Source organism: Muntiacus reevesi, chromosome 3 (assembly GCF_963930625.1).
Source record: "Muntiacus reevesi chromosome 3, mMunRee1.1, whole genome shotgun sequence".
Lineage (NCBI taxonomy): Eukaryota > Metazoa > Chordata > Mammalia > Artiodactyla > Cervidae > Muntiacus > Muntiacus reevesi.
In genome coordinates this window covers 112451876-112474455 of record NC_089251.1, presented here as the reverse complement: position 1 = coordinate 112474455, position 22580 = coordinate 112451876, and the positions used below count along the sequence as shown (strand labels likewise).

The 22580-nt window shown below is 36.1% G+C and overlaps 1 protein-coding gene across 3 annotated transcripts in view; it reads left to right on the top strand.

Annotated features, from left to right (window-relative positions):
- EYA3 (EYA transcriptional coactivator and phosphatase 3) overlaps window positions 1-22580 on the top strand; it is an 87901-nt gene that overhangs the window by 5491 nt on the left and 59830 nt on the right. For all 3 annotated transcript variants that reach the window (XM_065930185.1, XM_065930184.1, XM_065930183.1), the window contains exon 2: window positions 15335-15435. In XM_065930185.1, the coding sequence (XP_065786257.1) occupies window positions 15403-15435 (33 nt within the window). In that variant the 5' untranslated portion in view covers window positions 15335-15402. The remainder of the gene's footprint in view (window positions 1-15334; window positions 15436-22580) is intronic.

Below are 22580 nucleotides of genomic sequence, written 5' to 3'. Positions count from 1 at the left end.
AACAACTTTGAAGTATAAAACAGAAAACTAAAACTGAAATTTCCGACTTACCTCTAGTCTCATTTCCAGATTTGGAAATTTGTGCAAAATTAAGTGCACCCATCTCTTCAGGACTACCGTATTTAGAGTAATACATTTAAATTAGTGTTTTTATTTTTACTTTAGAAAAGAGAACTGTTTCATAAAACAGTTCCTTTTTTAATTAAAAATGCAAATAGTTATTTAGAATATTGTTAATCATATTACTGCTACTCTTTTGTGTGCTTTTATTATTTCCAAATTTAAAAATTTTGTTGCTCTCTAAGGGAAGGAGATGATTTAATATTAGTTGAGGTAATCTGAATGCCAGAGCCTGAAACTTATATGTGATGAGAAGTTATTTCTGAGTATTTTGAATATAATTGAGAATCATGGGATCTGGTTAACAAAAAAACTACCTTGTTTCTGGTCAGAAGTGACACTTGGTTAGAGACACTGCTTATTTTAACTCTTCTATATTAACCCCCCCTTATTAATACAGACATGTTAATTAAGTACACTGTTTTTTAATGGTAGCTTTTGTCTTGATTTTTTTTTTCTCTTTGTCAGAAAAGTATTATTATTGAAGTGAAAAATATAAGCATTGCTATGGTGATTTACTTATGGTATTTAGAATGTTCTTTACTTTGATTTAAACGTTTGATTTTTATTTCAAAAGGGGCTCTCTTTTATATGTGGGTTTTATAATCAGTTTGTTTTCTAATTTCAACAATTTTCTTTCACCTGAAATTTAATAATGTAGCGATTACTGAATTTAGGAAAATTGGCAGTTTGTTGCTGTCAGCACTGTTACTATGGGAATAAATTAGAATGGTTAGCTCTTAGGTGAAATTGAATTTGTTCTTTAGTTTCCATAGTAGTTGAAGAAGATTTAGGTCAGATTCACCTGTTGTTCCTTTTTTCAAAATAAGAGGGCATTTTAATTGAGTACAATGATGTTAATTTTTTCCTACTAGATTGATGATATTTATGATAATCATACTCTCTTTACTGACAGCATAATCCAAAGTGTGTGTGTGATTTTTTTTTCTTGAAATATTTCAGAATTTAGAGAACAAAAGGCAAAAGGAGAAGTGGGTAGCAGAGGATAAGATGGTTAGATAGTATCGCCGACACAATGGACTTGAATTTGAGCAAACTCTAGGAGGTAGTGAAGGAAAGGGGAGCCTGGCATGCTGCAGTCCATGGGATTGCAAGAGTCAGACACAACTTAGAGACTGAACAACGACTTAGGATACAAAATAGTACATGTATATCTTATTAAAAAACGTACCCTAGTGATCAATGTATTACTTTACTGAATTTTTCAAATCTGTTTTTCCTTTTCACCAGTTCTTAACTTTGCTACAGATTCAGTTCAGTTCAGTCGCTCAGTTGTGTCCGACTTTGCGACCCCATGGACTGCAGCATGCCAGGCCTCCCTGACCATCCCCAACTCCCGGAGTTTACTCAAACTGATGTCCATTGAATCGGTGATAGCATCCAACCATCTCATCCTCTGTTGTCCCCTTAGATAACACTGAAAAATAAATGTTCTTGAGAGTGAGTTCTATAGCTTTTGCTTATGTACCATCTGTTGTATTGGTGTGGTGTTTAATAGCTAGACAAACTGAAACTATTTATCTCATTTCTGTGTACCTCCTGTTCGTATATATTCATTCAGTGTTGGTACCTCTCATTCTGTGAAATTGTTGTTTATTTGGAATAATTGTGATAAACTATTGATTCTTACCCAGATGGTTCCTTTTCCCCTTTATGTTCATTTTCAGAGGCTTGCCTTTAAAAAAAACTAATTTAGAGAATCATTAAAATTTTGAATGTTTTATCATGTGTACCTTGAAGTGGATATTTTTCTCCTTTTTGATTAGTCTTTTTTTTTTCCCCTTAATCTTTGGGTAAATGGCATTCAAACTTTTTTGATCACAACCCACTATAATATGCACTTTTCATTGTTATCCAGTACTTATACACATATATGTACATACTGATATTTAAAATTGAAAGAAGTTTCATGAAACAATATTTATCTTTAATGTTGGTAATGCATTATAATGTTTAATTTAATTTTTAGTTTTGTTTAATTGCATTGGGCTTTCCTAGTGGCTCAATGGTGAAGAATTCATCTGCAATGCAAGAGTCACAGGAGACAGAAATTTGATTCCTGGGTCGGGAAGATCCTCTGGAGAAGGAAATGGCAACCTACTCCAGTATTCTTGCCTGGAGAATCCTAAGGACAGAGGAACCTGGCAGGTTACCGTCTATGAGATCGGGCCGCAAGAGTCAGACACAACTTAGCGACTAAACCACCACAAGTTGCATTTCACTCAAAACAAACTATTAATATCCACTAAATGGATATGATAATCTAATAATGCATTGAACCTACAGTTTGAAAAGTTCTAGTGACTACTAGATTTTTTTTACCAGTACAAAATTTTTTTGGAATTAAAGATGCTTGGATTTGTTAGGTTTTTTCACCGAAATGTATCTTGATTCTCTTAAGCTTTTAATTGAAATAATTGTGCAGAGCAGTTGCTAGAAGGAGACCTTGCTTATTGTTTCTGTCGCCTCTGTCTTAGGCACATCATTTAAAAAAACTGCAGTAATATCATGATGTTGACACTGCTTTGGTAGTATGTAGAGGTTCTATCATTAGACTCTTTTTCTAGTTTCCATCTAACAGCCAAAGTTTAGTTTGATTAAATTGCTTTTACAAACTTTACTTCTGCTCTTGGCAACTGGTCAAAAGGTTACAAAGCTGCTTTATTCTGCTTTTTTCTGGCCCCCATCCAGTCTTTGTAAACCAAGAACAGAGAAAGGAGGAGTGAAGCAGTTTGCTCCTGTGTATATAGTCATGTGAAAGCAACACGACTAAAAAGCCTTTAGGGTTTGTTATAGTGGATTTATTTATTATCCCTGTTCATTTCCTGTAATCATAAAGGGGAAATATGGTAGAGATAGCAACAGTTCCTAGCATATCACAGCTATTAGAATGAGGCAGGGTCAGCATGCAGACTCTACTGTTTTTACCATTATCTCCTCTTAGCTGGTAATGAGCACTTACTATGTGCCAGGCACTATTTAAAGCACTTCACTTGTATTAACTCATATTTCCCAAGGAGGCCTTGGAGAAGAACAAGAGTGAGAAACGATAAAGAAGAAAACTGGCCTTTTTAGTATCTTCTTATTACCTAACTTGTGAATTCTGGCCGTTTATGACTATAGCAGGGCATAGCATACATTTTCAGCTTGATCAGCTTTTTAAAATCATTAATCCTGTCTTCAGTGTTCCAAACTGAGGCACAAAGCTGTGGTTTAAAACCTCAGACTTTGAAGCTAGGCTGCCTGGGCTAGAATTCCAGGTTGATGAGTTACTATCTGTGCTATAGTTTTCTCATCTATTAAATGGTAATAATAATAAATAATGCATATCTTAGAGACTTATTGAGAGAATTAAATGAGTTGATATACATAAAGTACTTAGAACAGCGCCTGACCCATAAAACAAATTACGTGAATGTTAGCTATTAATAATGCACAGTTGAATCTCCTGAAAGTATTTGTGACCATGTTCATATCATTAAGTAACAGGACATGTTTGACTCAGTGTTCTCTTGCCCAGGAACTTGACAGTAGCTCTCCTTGAGGACTTGGAAGTTCTTGTATGGTGTTGGAATCAAAGCCAGTGACAAAGGTTATGAGCTGCAGACCCATTCTGTTCCCTGTCTGACAGGAATCACTTGTTACATGGACCTTACCTTTAATAATATTAATATTTTTCCCTTTGAAAAACTAAGAGGAACTAGTAATGAATTGACTTTCACTCAAGACCAGTTTTCTGTCCTGAGTCTGTTAAAAAAAAAAAAACAACAACTGTTTTTCTTTAATAGTTATGTTATGCTAACTGTGTGCCAGACACTATTCTAAGAGTTTTACAGATATTAACTCATTTGAACCCATTGCAAGCTTTTGAGAAAGACACATTAGTGTTTTTCCCATTTTACAGATGAAGTAAATGAGGCTCAGGAAAGTTAAATACCTTGTCTAAGCTCCCACACCACTCATCAGTGCCAGAACTGGGATTTGAAGATAAGTAGTCAGACTCCATGGAGAAGGAAATGGCAGCCCACTCCAGTGTTCTTGCCTGGAGAATCCCATGGACAGTGGAGCCTGGCAGGCCATGGTCCATAGGGTTGCAGAGAGTCGGACACAACTGAAGTGACTAAGCACGCACAGTCAGACTCCAGAGTTCATGCTCCAAGCTTGCCAAATCTGCCTCTTAAAGAGGTGAATTATGTTGAAAGAGGTAAAATAACAAGTGTTAAAACTTACTTCACTATGCTTTACTCTCTACACTGAATGATTGGGTGATGATACACTGGCATTATGGGTGATGATGTTTGGGCTGATGGATTTTTGAAGGAGCAAATAAATTTGAAGTAAAATATTAATAAAAGATCTGAACCTAGGTTTTATAGTTCTGGCTTATGTTTCAAAAGACTCAGTTCTGTTAATACAATATGTAGTAAATTTTGTTTGAATACTGGAGAGCTGATTAATAGATTTGATGGGTAGATATATAGAATGCTATATAGGATTTTGAGTTTAGAAAATGGATAGTGTAAGGTATAAATTTTTCTGTATACCTGGAAGCAACACATTTATAGAACATTCATGTTGGAGAATACCATGGATCAGGCCATAGCACCTATAGAAAAATATGTGATTCTTTTAGAAATGTTAGCTTTAGATTAAAGGAGGGTAGAAATAAAGTGTTGGGGCTGAGAGTTCTGTGGTGTCTGGATCTCCACACATAGAGAAACTCATGCTTTGTGAATGACATGACATGTTACTGAAGAGAGATTCAAAGAGGGTTGGATGGAATGTAGTAGACCTGTTGGATTATTATTAAGGTCACTTTGACTCTAATTCAGATTATCTTATCCCTTCTCAATACTTTCTGCTGTGGTTTTGGAATTTTTCCTGTGGAATACTATCTCCCAATTTTATTAGAAGCTTGTAGGGAAAAGTTTGTGTTAATTTTTATTAAAGATTATTTTACAGACAACTTCAAAGGATGATTTTCCAAGAAGTAAGGTTAGAAATTATAAAAACAACTTTTCTTAGAGAATCTATTCCTGATAAATATTTTTCCTATTAAGAATTTGGTACAACCTAAATGTGTGTGGTTTTTTTTTTTTTTTTTAATTCTCAGTTCTGATTAGTGTATTTAGTGTAAAGTTACTGTAAATATTCCTTCAGCTGACAATACTATGATACATTAGTCAGTCATGCCTCCCGATAAAGTAGCCAGAAGAATTCACCAGCTTTACCACAGTCAGTTGACTGGGCTGTTTATTGACAGAAGGAGTTAACCAACGTGATGATGGCTTTTGTACGTCCACATAAAGGCCACGGGGAATGTGTTGTTGCCAGTTTTTTTGGCCACAGAAATGTGATTTGTGCTGATGCCTAAATTGTGAGAGCTGAAGGGCTCTCTTATGGTTACTTTAAAGGGAACCTTAAGGGCAGGTGAGTATAGGTCTGCTGGGTATTTGTGTCTGCTTCAGCAGGACTCCAGGGTACAGAGGACTCTTGAATGATTGTGTTAATGGGTAAGTTAGATAAGTTTTTTTTTTACGAGGTAGTACTTGAGAAAGGTTGCCATCAGCTGGTGAGACTTTAGTGAATTTCTAATTGGATTGATAGGAGAAGAAATCATGCCATAAAGTATATGCAGAAGTTTCAGAAATATACCAGACTTCAAGTAAAAGAATATGGAGAATGGAAGGGGGCCTGGAGGTTCATCAGTTTCCTGGCTCTTACTCTTGATTTTGAGCATCTGGTGTTTGTCTCCTGGATAAAACCCAGAGAAATGCTTTCGAAACATATAAAACAATCTGCCCAGGGAGGGCTTACTTTATAGTCTCTCTTCTCCCCATGGCATTTGGCAAATATAAATCAAATCACATCATTCTCTTGCTTGAAGCACCCATTACCTCCCCAAACTGCTTATCATGTGTAACAAGGCTGTGTGTCATCTGCCCAGTTGCCTGCTTCTCAGGACTCATTTCCTGTCACCTACAACTTGCAAAAGTCAGCCTTCTTGCTGTTTCTCAAAAGTGCTGGGTTGTTACCCTTTTACTTTCTTCACATTTGTTGCCTTCTGAAAGCCCTCCTTTAGTCTTTTTATAGCTTTCTGCTTTGCATTATTCCCTGCTTTGCTTAAATGTTACCACTTCAGAGAAATTAACACTTAATCTGAAATAGCTCCTCTGTAGTCATGCTCTATACTTTATTTTCCAAAGAGTTATTACTTTGTGAAATTATATTACCTCATGCATTTGTTTATCTTCCTGTGAGAATACAAATTCCTTGAGGCTGTGGACTTTGTGTCTATCACTGAATTCCTGGCATCTACACTAGTGCCTGGCACTATAGTAGACACTCAGTAATTATTTTATAAACGAATGAATGAATTTTGAGGTTAGAAAGAAGCAAGCAGTCTGAAGCAACTGTAGATTTCCACAACCAAAGCTGTAGAAGCAAAAAGCAAAGTGAGTAGCTAATTCCAGTGTTTCTTGCCCAGATAAAACTATGATAGGTATTCTCTAGAGTCCTGGCATGGGAGACCAGATATATCCGTGGTAACTTACATGACATTCAGAAGAGGCAGAAATTCATATCCAGAAAGCAAGTGACCTGCAGACACTACCTACCTGCCTCTTTCATAGTCACTAGAAGTCAATGTACATAACTAGAGCCTGTATATGATAATAGATGAACAAAGGTTCTCGGCCACTCAGAAAAAACTGCTTAGTTGAAACTCCTAACTACAAATATGAACTAATAATAACCTACATTTATCAACCACTTAAGGAAAATTAATACTGTGAAAGAGAGTTACCAAATGCATCCAGCACTAAAGAAAATAGTGAACAGTATGAATTTAGTATAATGTAATATTAATTAATATAAAATACTAAATTTAGTATAATGTAATATAGATTTTAAAGGTAAGAATTCTCATAATTTCAGAGGAAATAAGGAAATATTGAAATTTTAAGAATCATAAAGGGTGAATAGCACATTAATAAATATAAAGATTGAGTGGAGTTCAAGTGCAGAGGATATCAACAATAATGGCAGAGTAAGAACCTCTGAAAATTTTCCATAAAAGCAATGAGGATACTGGCAAAAATAGTCAACTCTTTCAGGATTCTGAAAATTAACTACAGGCTTGCAGCAATCTGAATGTTTAGTCAAGAAAAATGGCTGAATCTCAGCAAAAGCAGTGAACTTTGTAGCATTTTAGCTTGCATTGTTCCCATTCTCCTCTCTCTAGCTCCAACCTTAGAAATCTACAGCCCACAGTCATGGTGAAAACTAGCATCCTGGAAGCCACTGGAAGGGGCAGAACAAGAATGGAGCTCCTTCAAAGCCCTGTTCCCAGAGAAACATTATTATTTGACCTTCTGGTGGTTCCTTGAAAGACCTCATTTGCAAGACTGTATTTGACCTGAATGGGAACTCACCCTGTGCAAACAGCCTTTCCCCTCTCAAATTAGAGATAGTTATTGAACATCATGGATTCAGTACCAGAAAACAGATTCAACAGTACTTTAAAATAATACTCTACAATGCAAGAGGTTCATCTCTGAACTAAGTGCATTATGCAGTTAAATATTCAGAAATCTAGTAACACACTATATTAATAGTAAAGAGAAAAACCACATGGTCATGTTTGTGGATGGCAGAAAATCACTTCACCAGTGTCATGCTTAGTAGTGGTATGCAAGATGTGTTCTTATTAAGTTGAGGAACAGAAAAAGAATGCTCAACAGTTAGCACTGTTACTCAATATTATAGTGGAGGTGTAAGAATATTATTAGGCAGGCAGAAGAAGTAAAGAGGGAAATATTGGGGAAAGAGGAAGAACTATTTTTATGCAGATGGGGAAAATATATACATGAAACTCAAGAATCAACCATCTTATTATTCTCATTGTTTGAAACAATAAGAGACCTTGGTAACATGGGAGATTACAAAATTAATGTACCAATATTAACAATTTCCCTATATATAAAAAGTAATTTCTTTAGAAAGTATAATGAAAAATATAACAAAGCAAAAAGATAAAATGCCAGCACAAAGAAATGTAGAGGATCTGCTAAGAGACTAAAAAAATATTAAGTAACTGGAAATATATACTCTGTTCTTAGATAGAACTCAATATTGTAAACTCATCCTTAAATTAATTTGTGGTTTAATGCAATTTAAATTACATTTTTTTTAAACAAAACTTTCATAATGTTACCTTGAAGTTTGTTTGGTAAGCATATACTTTTCTTTTAGTGATTTAAGTTTAATTTGTGTATCATCCTTTTCAAATTGCATTCAGAAAAGATTCCAGAGTTTGAGACTGCTGGCCTCTTTAGATTCATTTTAGAACAACCAGAATATAATAGCCTCTGGGAAAATTATTTCAGTTAAGAGTCTTTATCCAGGAAAAGAGTAAATTCCTAAAATTTACTCGTTTACTTTGTTGCTTGAAGTTAACATTAACAGCTTTTACTGGTTCAGTTAATTTATATTTTTACTCTGTTTGATATATACATTTTAGTGTTTAGTTAAATGGCATTTTCAACACTGACATGAATTTTTGAAAGCAGGCAAAACAGCCTAAGTAATTATGATTTCTTTCAGAATATGTCTTAAATACCAGCATATTCTATCCTGTATTCTACGTCAGTATTTTTCTACTGGTTTCAGATATTCAATGAATATTTTATGTTGAGAAAGAATTCTAAGGCTGTATCCAGGAAATAGAAAAAAAAGGAGTTCCAAAGAAAGAAATACATGCAAAAAACCCGAAAAGGTATTTACTAAGTTAGAAAAGTCACATTTTTCTAATGATAAAAATTTCTGATTATCTAGTATCATTCTGTATAATCTATTTATTAATCTTCTTGATACAGTGCTTAGCACAGTGTTACAAAATTTTAAATTAAATGTTTAGTAAGTGCTTTTATGAAGAAGCATGCTACTCTCTGGGCTTCCCAGGTAGCACAATGGTAAAAAGTCCACCTGCCAGTGCAAGAGATGCAAGAGATATGGGTTCAATCCCCGGGTCGGGAAGATCCCCTGGAGTAGTAAATGACAACCGGCTCCAGTATTCTTGCCTGGAAAATTCCATGGACAGAGGAGCCTGGCGGGCTACATACAGTTCATGGGGTTGCAGAGTCAGACACGACTGAGTAACTAAGCAGGCATGCACGCACGTACAAACCTTAAGACATCCAAATTGTATCCCTTTGTATCTGCTTTTGAGTCTTATTAAACTATTATTAGAAGCTATAATCAGTGTAAAATCTTACCCTTTTTTTTTCACCTTTTAAACGGACATGTATTGAAATAGGTTACAGCAAAATCCTTGGTGGTCCATTGGTTAAGACCCTACCCTTCCACTGCAGGGGGATGTGTTTGATCCACATGCCGCTTGGCACAGCTTAAAGAAAAATTTACAATGTCATTGAATACAGAATGTAGAATTACAGCTTAGGTAAATCTCTCCACATGTTGATTGTTTCTAATTTTTCATTTCTGTGAGCAAGAAACACTCAAGTTTTAAAATAGATTTAGCTTTTTACCCCTGTATTTAATTTTGGGGGGAAAATCCAAGAAAAATTAATCAGGCCGTGGGCAATTTTATGACAGAGAACAGTCTGAAGATACATACAGTTTTACAGCAAGGGCCTGAATATTTCTTTTCTTCTTATGTCTCAGATAACTTTAGGTTTTGTTGTTTAGATTATTTTTTGTAGTTTAGTATGTGTGAAGTGGTATTTTTAAAATACTAAAATTTATTCAGTTAGTAGTGAGAGTCTTTTTTCCCTGAGTGCTGATTTGATCTTTGTTGTTACTTAAAACTGTCTGTATCCTTTTGCCCCATAATAGAAGATGGGTAAATGTTGTAGACATTTAAATTTTATCTGTCATAATTATTGCAGGTATTGCTTCCATTTGTTTATATCCTTTTACTCTTACAGTTGTTATTTTTACAAAACCAGATCTGTTGATTTGTTGCTTATGCTTTCTTTTATTGGCCCAAATTTAATATCTTTCCCACAGATGAGATAAATAGGCTATTCTGTTTTCTCCAGTATTATTTGAATGCTTAGTTCTCATAATGTATGGTGTGGATATGTTTTTCTCCACATTATCTTCAGTTTTTCTGACAATATTTAAATAAGCATTTTCTGCACTTTAAGCACTTTTGAGATTTGATAATTATTTTGGTCTTTCTAGTCTTGTGGATCTTCTTATATTTTTTTTTTAATTGTGGTAAGTATACATAACAAAATTAATAATTTTGACCATTTTCTGTGTATCATTCCATAGCATTAGGTACATTTACAATGTTGCACAGCCATCCCTCACCACTATCCTCTACTATCCTTATTTGATATAGTTCTACTTTAAGCTGAAACATGATTGCTATTAACCTCAAGTAGATTGTTTAAATTTCTGAATTCCATTTGCCCTGTCCATAGGGGATATGAAGATGATACCAATTGTGTTTTAAGATGGTTGTGGAGATAAAATTAAGTAAGACAACAATTGTAAAAATATGTAGTGGGATTTACATGCTCGGTAATCGATAGGTCTCTTATTCTTTCCACTATAGTTGGTTTTCAAGACTGGTGTAGGACTGACCTTCCTTAATTGCCTTTGTTATTCTCCTCCAAGGTACTCATCATTATTTTTGTCTAATTTTCAGTAAGAAGTTTGCACATATTAGAATAAACCTTTGTTTACTTATTTGAAACATCCTGTATAGATTCTGTAGATTATGATACCCAAATTAGCATTTAGTATCATCTCCCCGATACTTACTACTAAGTATTGTTCTGCAAGAGACTGTTGATATGTTTTCTTGTTTTGAGCCATTTTGTTACATCTTTTCTGATTTTGTTTTATGAGGCCTCCTAGTTTATAAATTAGAATTTAATTTGAAGAGATATCTTTAGGCTTTATGTTGGTACTTTGGGTGTTAGGACACTTGTTTCTAAATTAATTGATAGATCCCTTTAGAAGATTTCAGTTACTGTTGAATAATAGTACTTGAAGCAGTTTTCTTCAGGCCACATAGTAGAGGGTATTGTGCTAGTTGTTTTCATTCTTCAGTGTATATGTGTAACTATGTTTGAGGACAGCATGGTAAACATTTGCCGATTACCTACTTCTTGATACCAGCTGCTTGATAACTTCTTCAGGTTACTGCTGCTTATAACTATTATTGCTGAGATTTATTTAATTTTGGGAAGCAGGCTGTTCATTTTCTCTGGGGAAACTTTGGTAGCCTTTTCTCCTCCAGGGGGTCTACCCAACCCAGGGGTCAAACCTATGTCTCTTACATCTCCTGAATTTGCAGCCAGGCTTTTTACCACTGGCACCATCTTTAGTTTTAGTTTTTCCAGATTTCTGCCCATGAAGGCATGTGGATATAAACTCTCTCCAAAAATGATGGTAAAGGGGTTTAATTAAAAGTCAGTAGTAAGAATTGAAACTGGAAAATTATGAAAAGTTGTTACTATCCAAATGCCTTGAAAGTGTTTAAAACAAAAAATGCACTCAGGGTGTGTTTTGTTTGGCTGTTTGAGTAAGCTGTAGTTACATTCATTTACACTCTGTTAAGGAACTGCTTTCCACTTCTGTGTCAAGCTGTTGTATATTATTGGATATTTTAATTCAGAAGATATTGGATATTTCAGAAGATGAGATGGTTGGATGGCATCACTCACTCAATGGATATGAATTTGAGCAAGCTCTGGGAGTTGGTGTTGAACAGGGAAGCCTGGCATGCTGTAGTCTTCCATGGTTTGGAAAGAGTCGGACACAACTGAGCAAATACTCTGAACTGAATTTAAAAAGATGAATCTTAAAAAAAAAAAAGATGAATCTCATTGAATGTAAAATAATATCAGGTTATATTAATGGTTAAAAGAAACACACCAAAACAAAAAGACAAGCAAAATATGCAGTTAAACTTCAGATCCAGTACACGAAAGTAAGAAAACTAAAATTTGTATGGTAATTCTGTACTTTTATTATCATCAAGTACTGGAGCACCTTGTCTGTGTTATACAACCCTTTCGTTTGGTGGTTAGTAAATGTGACTTTCTATTTTAAGCATGTGCCACTTGTAGAAAATGATGTAAGGTCTTAATATTAAACGTTTTATTAGCACATTGATAAATGCTAGGAACATGATAAATACTTGTGTTCTTTTATTTAGTATAATTCAGGTATTTAACAAATTATTGGAAAGAAAGAAGAATACTATATTGATGGAAGGTATCTTACATGGGGCTTCTCTGGTAGCTCAGCTGGTAAAGAATCCGCCTGCAATGCAGGAGACCCCGCTTCAATTCCTGGGTCGGGACGATCCCCTGGAGAAGGGATAGGCTACCCACTCCAGTGTTCTTGCCTGGAGAATCCCCATGGACAGAGGAGCCTGGCGGGCAGCAGTCCATGGGGTCACAAAGAGCTGGACACGCCTGAGCGACTAACCACAGCACATCTCAGTATCTTACATGCATGCTGTGATGGGATCACATGTGTTATAGTCATTATTAGTACATTCTGTGTACAAGTGACCAGAGTGTATGTGTACAGACTTCGCATATATCACATGCCGGCAGAATCCCAGAAATTCTGCAGCACTAAGTCATATGCATCCTTGTAGCTTGCTTTTTTTGCTAATTGTAAAATTATAAAAATTACTGGTGTTCATTGATTACTTGATTTTTAAAGTTTTTTTCAAATGTAAAAATTATGACCCTTTTATTTTTCTCAGTTGAAAAATGAAAAAGATAAAGGTAATTTTTAAAATGGAAACAACCAAGGGCACTTCTTTTCAAAGAAAAAAGTAGAGGTAGAAAGGATTGTCTTCCAGTTGTACTCTTAACGAAAGTTTTCTTGTAACTGCCATAGATTTGTCTCAAGAAAACTAGAAAGCTGTTCCCTTTCTATTGTAAAATCACTGCAGTGTTACTATGTTTCTAAAAAACAAAATTCAAGATTTTACCATTTAGTTTTGTATGGCTTAAGAATCTATTTCCCTGCTATTAAGAGTAGTCTCTTTTAAAATCCATGAGCCCTTTGATCTATAAGAGAGATCTGTGTTCTCCTTTAATATTGTTCATATTTTTAAAATAAAATAAGGAAAGCAAATGTTATTGAGTACCCTCTTTTTTTTTTTTTTAACACAATTTTTCTTCCCTTCCTCTTGCTCAGGAGTAAATTTATAACCCTTCCTCCAAGAGAAAGAATATCCCTTTCCTCTCCTTTGCTGAGAATCTACTGATTAGAAATTCAGTCATTACAGTTACAGCCTTCAATTAAGTAAAACATAGAATATTATTACTTTTTGTTTAGGTAAGAGCTGGTCACACAAAATTTTAACAGATGAGGTATTTAAGGCATTACATTTCTCTAATGATTTGGTCCTATTTTCCTGTTTGGGGATAAAGTCATATATGTACATTATGTACATTGGCTCTGTAAAAATCCCATAGAGACAAGACATTTCATTTTAAAACTAAAACAGATATAAGCTGGTAAAACATTAACACGTTTCATCTTTCATAATTGTGAATCAGTTTCACGTCACATTGGTTATGCTCTCCTGAGTAGAGCAAAACAAGTGCAGGGGAGGTGGCTCCTGTGAGCTTTAGTTATTGCGCGATGTAATTCTGCAGCACTGGTATCTACGTCATGTAGTTTGAGCACTTAGCTTCTGAGGCTCTGTGGATGGGCTACACGTGAGTGCATTGAGCATCAAGTGCTTCTGACCTTCAAACTTTTTTTTCTTTCGACATTTTAGATCAGGGCAGCGAGGAAAGCTGTGTCTGAGTCGGATAGTTGTGCATCTGATTGTATCCCTTACACGTGTTTTCTCTCCCCATCCTGGAGTGTGCCCCTAAAGTATGTTGTACCAGGAGAGAGCAGTAGAAGTGGAATGGTGGTAAACTGGCACGATTGAAGTTTTTCAATTCCCTTTTTATTCATTACATCTGCAACAAGATTCTCAACTCGCTTTATTTAGCTTTGTATGTTAAGTTGGTTAAAGTGGTTGGTAAAAATTGAAAACAGGTGTGACCTTAATTAAAAGCAAAAACAATCACGTATTTTGGAGAAGTACTATTTTCATTTTTGCTAAATAGAAATGGGGAATTTTTAGTTTTTGTAATTATTTAGTTTTCTAACATCTTTCTGTGTCTCCTGGCAGCAGGACCCAATAAGGTGTTCTTACCAGTAAGTGTGGGCTTCCCTGATAGCTCAGTTGGTAAAGAATCCGCCTGCAATTCAGGAGACCCCGTTTGATTCCTGGGTTGGGAAGATCCCCTGGAGAAGGGAAAGGCTACCCTCTCCAGTATTCTGGCCTGGAGAATTCCGTAGACAGTACTGTCCATGGGGTTGCAAAGAGTCGGACACGACTGAGCCACTTTCACTTTCCTTTTTTTTCCCCACCAGTAAATGTGGGGCTTAGAGTCCTGTTTTTCTTCTTTAGTTTGAAAATCAGAACAGGAGGAACAGGGGCTAAGAAAGGAGAGATTTTGCTTTAATAATTAGCTAAGCAGTACATTTAGTGGAGCTCGTTATTTCAGGATAAAATGGACCCTAGCTTTCATTTTTATTTTCCTTAATTCTGTGATTCAATATTTCACTTTATTTATTTGCATTATTAAAATAGATCCAAAAGAATTGAATTTTCCTTTATGTTAATTACATATATACAGATAGTTGGTCGTGAAAGTATTTACTTGATGTTTCAGTTTACCTCCTATTTAAAGTGATTCTGTGTGTGTGAGCAGTTATGTAAATATTCCATGTTAAAGCAGGCTGGATGTTATCATAAGTTATTGACTGGCTCGGCTAATGTTTAAATTTTTTAATATAACCCAAATTTTAAAAAAATTGTGTCTTAGTTCATTTACATGGCTGTTGTAAAGCGTTTAATGCCTTGGGCACTATAGTAACCATGTTTTAAGTACAGCAGATGTGGTTCCACGTGTTGGCTTTTGCAAGGTATTATAAAGTCAGGTAAACCTACCTGACTTGGTGCAGCATGTCAAGTTTGAAAAGCCACGTGCAGATTTGAGATTTTGAGATTAGAGCTCACGTAGAAAGATTGAGGTAGCAAAATATTTTAAAAATTATTCTCCGATGACCTCAGTGATAATGCTCTAAGAGTACATAAAGTGTTGACTCCCCGTTCTTTTTTAAACAGATTGTGAAGACTGCTGGGGGACACTTGCAATCCAGTCACAAAAGCCTGATAAAGAAATACTGGTCCTGATGGAAGAAGAGCAAGATTTGCCAGAGCAGCCAGTAAGTATTTCCTTTAACAATTTAAAGTTGATTATAGAAAGGCTAATTTTAAGAGACTTTAACTGTTATTCAGTTATACTGCAGATTCTAAGTTAGAAATAAAATTGAGGAAAGGACTCCTTAATAATATTCTTCTAAGAAAACAGTGTTCTTAAATTTATATTTTGCTGACTTAATGCCAAAGAGTCTGATTAGAAAATTCAGCTTTACAGAATAAGTATTGAAGAAAAAAAAAAGAAGTCTTGTATTTAGAAATGCCATTTTCAAAAAGCAGTGGCTAATTTGCAACAACGTGGATGGACCTAGAAATTGTCAAGTTGAGTGAAGTGAGTCGGACAAAGGAGAAGTATCGTATGACATCCTTTGTGCTGCTGCTGCTAAAACATGACTGTCGCTTCAGTCATGTCTGACTCTCTGGGACTCTGCAGACTGTAGCCTGTCAGGCTCCTCTGTCCATGGGATTCTCCAGGCAAGAATACTGGAGTGGAGTTGTCATGTCCTCCAGGGGATCCTCCCGACCCAGAGATCGAACTCACATCTCTTATGTCTCCTGCTTTGGCAAGCGAATTCTTTACCACTAGCACCACCGGGGAAGCCCCGACATCCCTTATATGTAAAATCTAAAAAGAAATAATACAAATGAACTTATTTATAAAACAAAACAGACTCACAGTCTTAGAAAAGGAACTTAACGGTTGCCTGTAGGGAAGGATGTGAAGGGATAGTTAGGGAGTTTGGGATGGACATGTGTACACTGTTATATTTAAAATGGATAACCAACAAGTTCTACTGTATAACTCAGGGAACTGTGCTCAATGTTAGATGGGAGGGGAGTTTGGAGAAGAATGGATATATTAAAGTAGTAATAGTTGAAGAAAACATAATTTGACCACTGGCTAATTCTTTTTTTTTTTCCCATTTATTTCTATTAGTTGGAGGCTAATTACTTTACAGTATTGTAGTGGTTTTTGCCATACATTGACATGAATCAGCCCTGAATTTACATGTGTTCCCCATCCCGAACCCCCCTCCCGCCTCCCTCTCTATCCCATCCCTCTGGGTCTTCCCAGTGCACCAGCCCTGAGCACTTGTCTCATGCATCCAACCTGGGCTGGTGATCTGTTTCACTCTTGATAGTATACTTGTTTCAATGCTGTTCTCTCAGAACATCCCACCCTCGCCTTCTCCCACAGAATCTAAAAGTCTGTTCTGTACATCTGTGTCTCTTTTCCTGTTTTTGCATATAGGGTTATCGTTACCATCTTTTTAAATTCCATATATATGCATTAGTATACTGTATTGATGTTTATCTTTCTGGCTTACTTCACTCTGTGTAATGGGCTCCAGTTTCATCCATCTCATTAGAACTGATTCAAATGAATTCTTTTTAATGACTGAGCAATATTCCATAGTGTATATGTACCACAACTTCCTTATCCATTCGTCTGTTGATGGGCATCTAGGTTGCTTCCATGTCCTGGCTATTATAAACAGTGCTGTGATGAATATTGGGGTACACGTGTCTCTTTCAGATCTGGTTTCCTTGGTGTGTATGCCCAGGAGTGGGATTGCTGGGTCATATGGCAGTTCTATTTCCAGTTTTTTAAGGGATCTCCACACTGTTCTCCATAGCGGCTGTACTAGTTTGCATTCCCACCAACAGTGTAAGAGGGTTCCCTTTTCTCCACACTCTCTCCAGCATTTATTACTTGTAGACTTTTGGATAGCAGCCATTCTGACTGGCATGTAATGGTACCTCATTGAGGTTTTGATATGCATTTCTCTGATAATGAGTGATGTTGAGCATCTTTTCATGTGTTTGTTAGCCATCTGTATGTCTTTGGCTAATTCTTTAAAATAGATAAGACCCTCGAGAATAAGTTGAATTCTTAATTTCTTTTAAATATTTAACATAAATAAAATAATTTTAAATGTACTTGGGTGCTACAGATTTATTGCCTTACCATGGTTTCTTTTTTTTTTTCTTTTGGTCTTTTTAAGTGTTGTGTTTTTTTTTTTTAAACCCATAGCATTTAAAAAAGGAAGACAATAGTAATCATTCTCTTAAAATACTTTTCTGCTAAAGAATCTTTTTCTTTTACTTGAGCTTCTTTTTCTGAAATAAGATAAATACTGATTCAGTTTGCTCTCCTGAATAAGCCTCTTGCATTTTATATTAAGAGAATAGTGAGTGGTACATTTTTACCTCTCAGTAAAAATCCAGCCTAAAAAACTTTGAATTTTGAAAGCAGATAACAGAGTATGTTTTTAGTGTTCTAGATGTATTCTCTACATCAATGAAACATGGTCATCTGCTTCCATTTAAATGATAAAGTCCTCTAATATATTTTAAGTATTCTACTTTATATTGAGACATGCATATCAGTGATTCCTTTGCTATTAACTCTTTTAGTCCCCTCATTTAAGTATAAAGCTAGGAAGACCTAAGCAGTTGGTCAAATGACCTTTTGAGACATTTAAAATATCATTCCCCTATCCCTGGTAGAACATTAATAATCAGGGAAATGGTAGGGTTAAAAATCATCCTCAGCGATGTATCAAAGATACACACTATAAGAACAAATAGCTGAATTAGAGACACTGAATGTACCAAGGAAGATTGTGTCATTGAGTGTTTGATGTTGTAAGACAAACGTCTAGTCATAGTTTCAAAAGGCTTGTGTAAATGTTGACATGCTGATGAAATGAGTGTTATCAGTTGCTCCTTACCTATTTAAGGTAGTGAGAATTGTGAAGCTGACCTGTTGGTGAGTCCTTTTCCCCCCTCTGCTTCATTTCCTTGTCATTCTACTCAGTTTCCATAACATGACATGCAAAACCTGATTGTTATTTCAGAGAGAGGTGAGAAATTAAAGTGGTTTAAAAGCAGATTTTCTGGGATTTCCTGGTGGTCCAGTGGCTGGGAATCTCCACTTCCACTAACAGGGACATGGGTGTGATACCTGGTGGGTGACTAAGATCTCACAAGCCATATGGCGTGGCCAAAAATTTTTTTTTAATTAAAAAAAGTAAAAATTCTGCTGACTGTAAATGATGATTGTCATGAGACATCTTTTTTTTTTTTTTTTAATTGGTTTGTACCTGGGTCTTTTTGAACTTTTGAACTGTGGTGTTGGAGAAGACTCTTAAGAGTCCCTTGGACTGCAAGAAGATCCAGCCAGTCCATCCTAAAGGAGATCAGTCCTGGGTGTTCATTGAAAGAACTGATGTTTAAACTGAAACTCCAATACTTTGGCCACCTCATGCAAAGAGTTGACTCATTGGAAAAGACCCTGATGCTGGGAGGGATTGAGGACAGGAGGCGAAGGGCATGACAGAGGATGAGATGGCTGGATGGCATCACCGACTCGGTGAACATGGGTTTGGGTAGACTCCGGGAGCTGGTGACGGATAGGGAGGCCTGGCGTGCTGTGATTCATGGGGTCGCAAAGAGCTGGACACGGCTGAGTGACTGAACTGAACTGAACTGAACCTGGGTCTTAATTTGTAAAGGTGACTGAGTGACAACACAAAGAGGTCAGTGCCGTTGAAAGAGAAGTTTTCTGTTACAATTCTCTTAGAAACAAGAGACATAGCATGCCACACAGGGCCACAGGGAGAGCACCAGTGTCATTCAGGAGGCAGAGACATGCAGAGCAATCCTGGAATGTAGTGTAGGGGAATGCATAGGCCACTGCCTTTATTGAGGTTTCTTTAGGGAAGGTAAGGCAGGGTAATTGTTTATTTAGGATTGGAGGTTTGAAGTACAGAAACTATCACTAGGTATCTGGCCCTGGGTTTATTTAGAGCGGGGGAATATAGTTCAGAATATGGTTCAAAATGTAGACTGTGGATTGATTGCAGGGGAAGATGTAAGCAACTTTGGCTCTTAGTTTGGCCCTGTGATTAATGGGTGTGAAATAGACAAATAGAGAAAATGTGGAACATGTATTAACTGTTAACATTAACTGGGATAAGAAGAGTTAATGTCAGATGTTGAGGAGAATTTTCACAGACTGTATTAGAGATCTGAAGCTTCAGTGGAAAAAGTGGTCCTGTCCCAAGTTGATAAAGTCATGATTTTTTAAAATTTTATTTTATTGTGGTGTGGTTGGTGTATAATGTATTAGTTTCTGGTGCACTGCAAAGTGATTCAGTTGTACATATATATAATACATTGCGTCTGCTCATCCCAAACTCCCAGTTCACCCCTCTTCCACTGCCCGCTCCCTTGGCAACCACAAGTCTGTTCTCTATGTTTGTGGGTCTGTTTCTGTTTCATAGATAAATTCATTTGTATCATGTTTTAGATTCCAAACACATAAGTGATTTGGTATCTGGTAAGGGCCTGCTTCCTGGCTCATAGACTGCTATATTTTTGCTGTGTTGCACATGGTGGAAAGGGCAAAGGAAGTCTCCTTTATAAGGGCACTAATCGCATTCATGAGGGCTCCACCCTCATAATCTTACCATCCCCAAAGCCCCACTTGCACATTTTCTCATACTGGGGATAAAATTTCAAAATATGAATTGGTGGGGGGGGGGGTTGGAATACAGACATTCAATCTATAGCATCCTGTGTACCCAGGGAGAGGAAAAAGACTAGTGGATATTTATAAGTGAATCTACCATAATCTTTTCTTTGGTTCACCTGTTTCATTTTCTCTGATTTAAAAACCAATATGTAACTCCTTTCCCTATACATTTCTCTAAAGAGAAACAACCCCAAATTCCATCCATTGCTGCATCCAGATCAAGTCCAGGATCTGAAACTCACTAGTTTCTACTAGATCCAGATGTGACCTCTTTTGAACTGGTAGCCTGTGAACTTAAGACACATGTCTAGCCTTCCATTGCAAGTCATGTTCCATATGCAGTGATGGAATAGGCAGTTGTCTCTGCCATGGGTATTTACCTTTCTAGTAATTTGGAATGCTTATTCTCACTCTCTATATGCTGATTTCCTTATGTCAAGTTCTGGAAGTCAAATTAATAATTAGGTGACTATTGGTAAGGGCTTCCCTGATGGCTTAGATGGTAAAAAATCTGCCTGCAGTGTAGGAGACCTAGGTTTGAACCCTGGGTTGGGAAGATCCCCTGGAGAAGGGAATCGCAACCCACTCCAGTATTCTCTCCTGGAGAATTCAATGGATAGAGAGCCCTGGCGGGCTGCAGTCCATGGACTGCACAGAGTCAAACACAACTGAGCGACTAAGATTGCCACTACCTGTTGGTAAGTGTGATCAAAGAAAATAGTATTAAAATTTTTTTATGTGTGTAATTTCATTAGGTTATGATCACACTCTTTCCCCAACTAGAACATGACAGTATAACTTTCTACTAAAGAGAATGATATGCTTTGTTGGACAGTGGTGGATAAATTCTGACTTAAATGTCTTCCCTTTTAAGACTTCATGCAGACTTCTGTTGGATTTATTATTCTCAAGATTACAGTTTACCAAGCTGTAGTATGACTTAGCCTTTTCTTAAAACTTAAGAAGCATAATAATTATGTACTTGTAAGTCATCTCAGAATAATTCTGGAGTGACATTTGAGATGCGTAATGTAATTTTCTTATCTAGAAAGTGGTATTTCTTAATATAACAGTTGTATATCACTTTCTTTCATAAACTGCTCGCTCTCATTTGTTCTCTCCCTATCCACTCCCCTTCACCAATTTCATTTTCAGGGCAGGTCTTTGAAGTAGATAGTCATGTTTTATTTTCAGAGAGGTAGACACACAGTGAATTAACTCTCAGAACTGGGCCTTGAACCTGTATATTCTGAATTCATATGTTGTGTTATTTGTATTCCTTTGCTCTGCTATATTTAAAGCTTCATTTTTTTGTTGTTATGTTTTTAAGCAAAGGCACAAATAGAACTCTGATTCGTGAATTTGTCAGTAGATCTTCCTTTAGTGACCTTTAGTTATAACATGCCCATAAGATTATGTCATTTTTTAAATGACAGCTCTATTTATTGAGATATAATTCACATCCATTTTAAAGTATCCAATTGGATGGTTTTTAGGATATTCACAGTTTTGCTGCTGTCACCAGAGTTGATCTTAGAACATTTTCATCACTCCAAAAAGAAACTGTACCCATTAGCAGTCACCCCTCAATTCTACCCTCGCCCCAATCCTAGGAAACTACTGATTTACTTTCCTATTGACCTTTTGTGAGTATTTCATATAAATGGAGTTATATAGTATGTGGTCCTTTGTGACTGGCTCGTTTCACTTAGTATAATCTTTTCAAAGTTTACCTGTGTTAGCATGCACAAGTATTGATACTTCATTCCCTTTTATTGCGGAATGTTTCGTTATGTGGATTTATTTTATCATTCATCATTTTATTTGTCATTATTGTGTTTATCCATTCATCTATTCATGACACGGGGTTCCCCCTTTTTTGCTATTTTGAATAATGCTGATATGAACATTCATGTCCAGGCCTTTGTGTGGATATATGTTTTCATTTCTCTTTGGTTAAATAGTCAGGAATGGAATGGCTGGATTATATGGCAGCTTTATGTTTAACTGTTTGAGAAACTGCTAGACTGTTTTCCAAAGTAGCTGCACTGTTTTACTTTTTGTCCATTTCTGGATTGTATTATTTGAACCCATCCTTTTGTAATCCAATGAAACCCGTATCCTTTAAGTTAGTTTAATGCCTCTATACCAAGATACCATGTTTCCCATCCCTGACTTACAGGAGGACGGAATTGCCCAAATCAAGGGAAGCAGTGGGTCATGAAAGGTACAGAATTAGCTGGGAGCACATTTTCCACCCCCTGACTTCTTTGTTTGGTAAACGTGTCTTTAGGTTCGTTTTCTCTGTTTCTGTTTGTGTGTATATACTCTACTGAGTTGGCACTGTAGTAGATAACAAATGAAAAAGCATAGTTCTTCCTTGAGAGGCCATTATGAATATATTTTAAAATTTTGCTCCAGGGCTTTTTTTTTTTTGCGTTTTCTAGCTAAATTTGTTATTCTTTCGCTCTAATAAAATGAAGACTGTGATAAGTTAGTTTCTTCATTGCTCTGGTTTTCTTTGTATGGGTTACTGTTGTAAACTATAGACTGTTTTAAATTCATTTCTTTGATTGCAAAGAGAGTCTTTGGGTGAACTAAGCATAAATT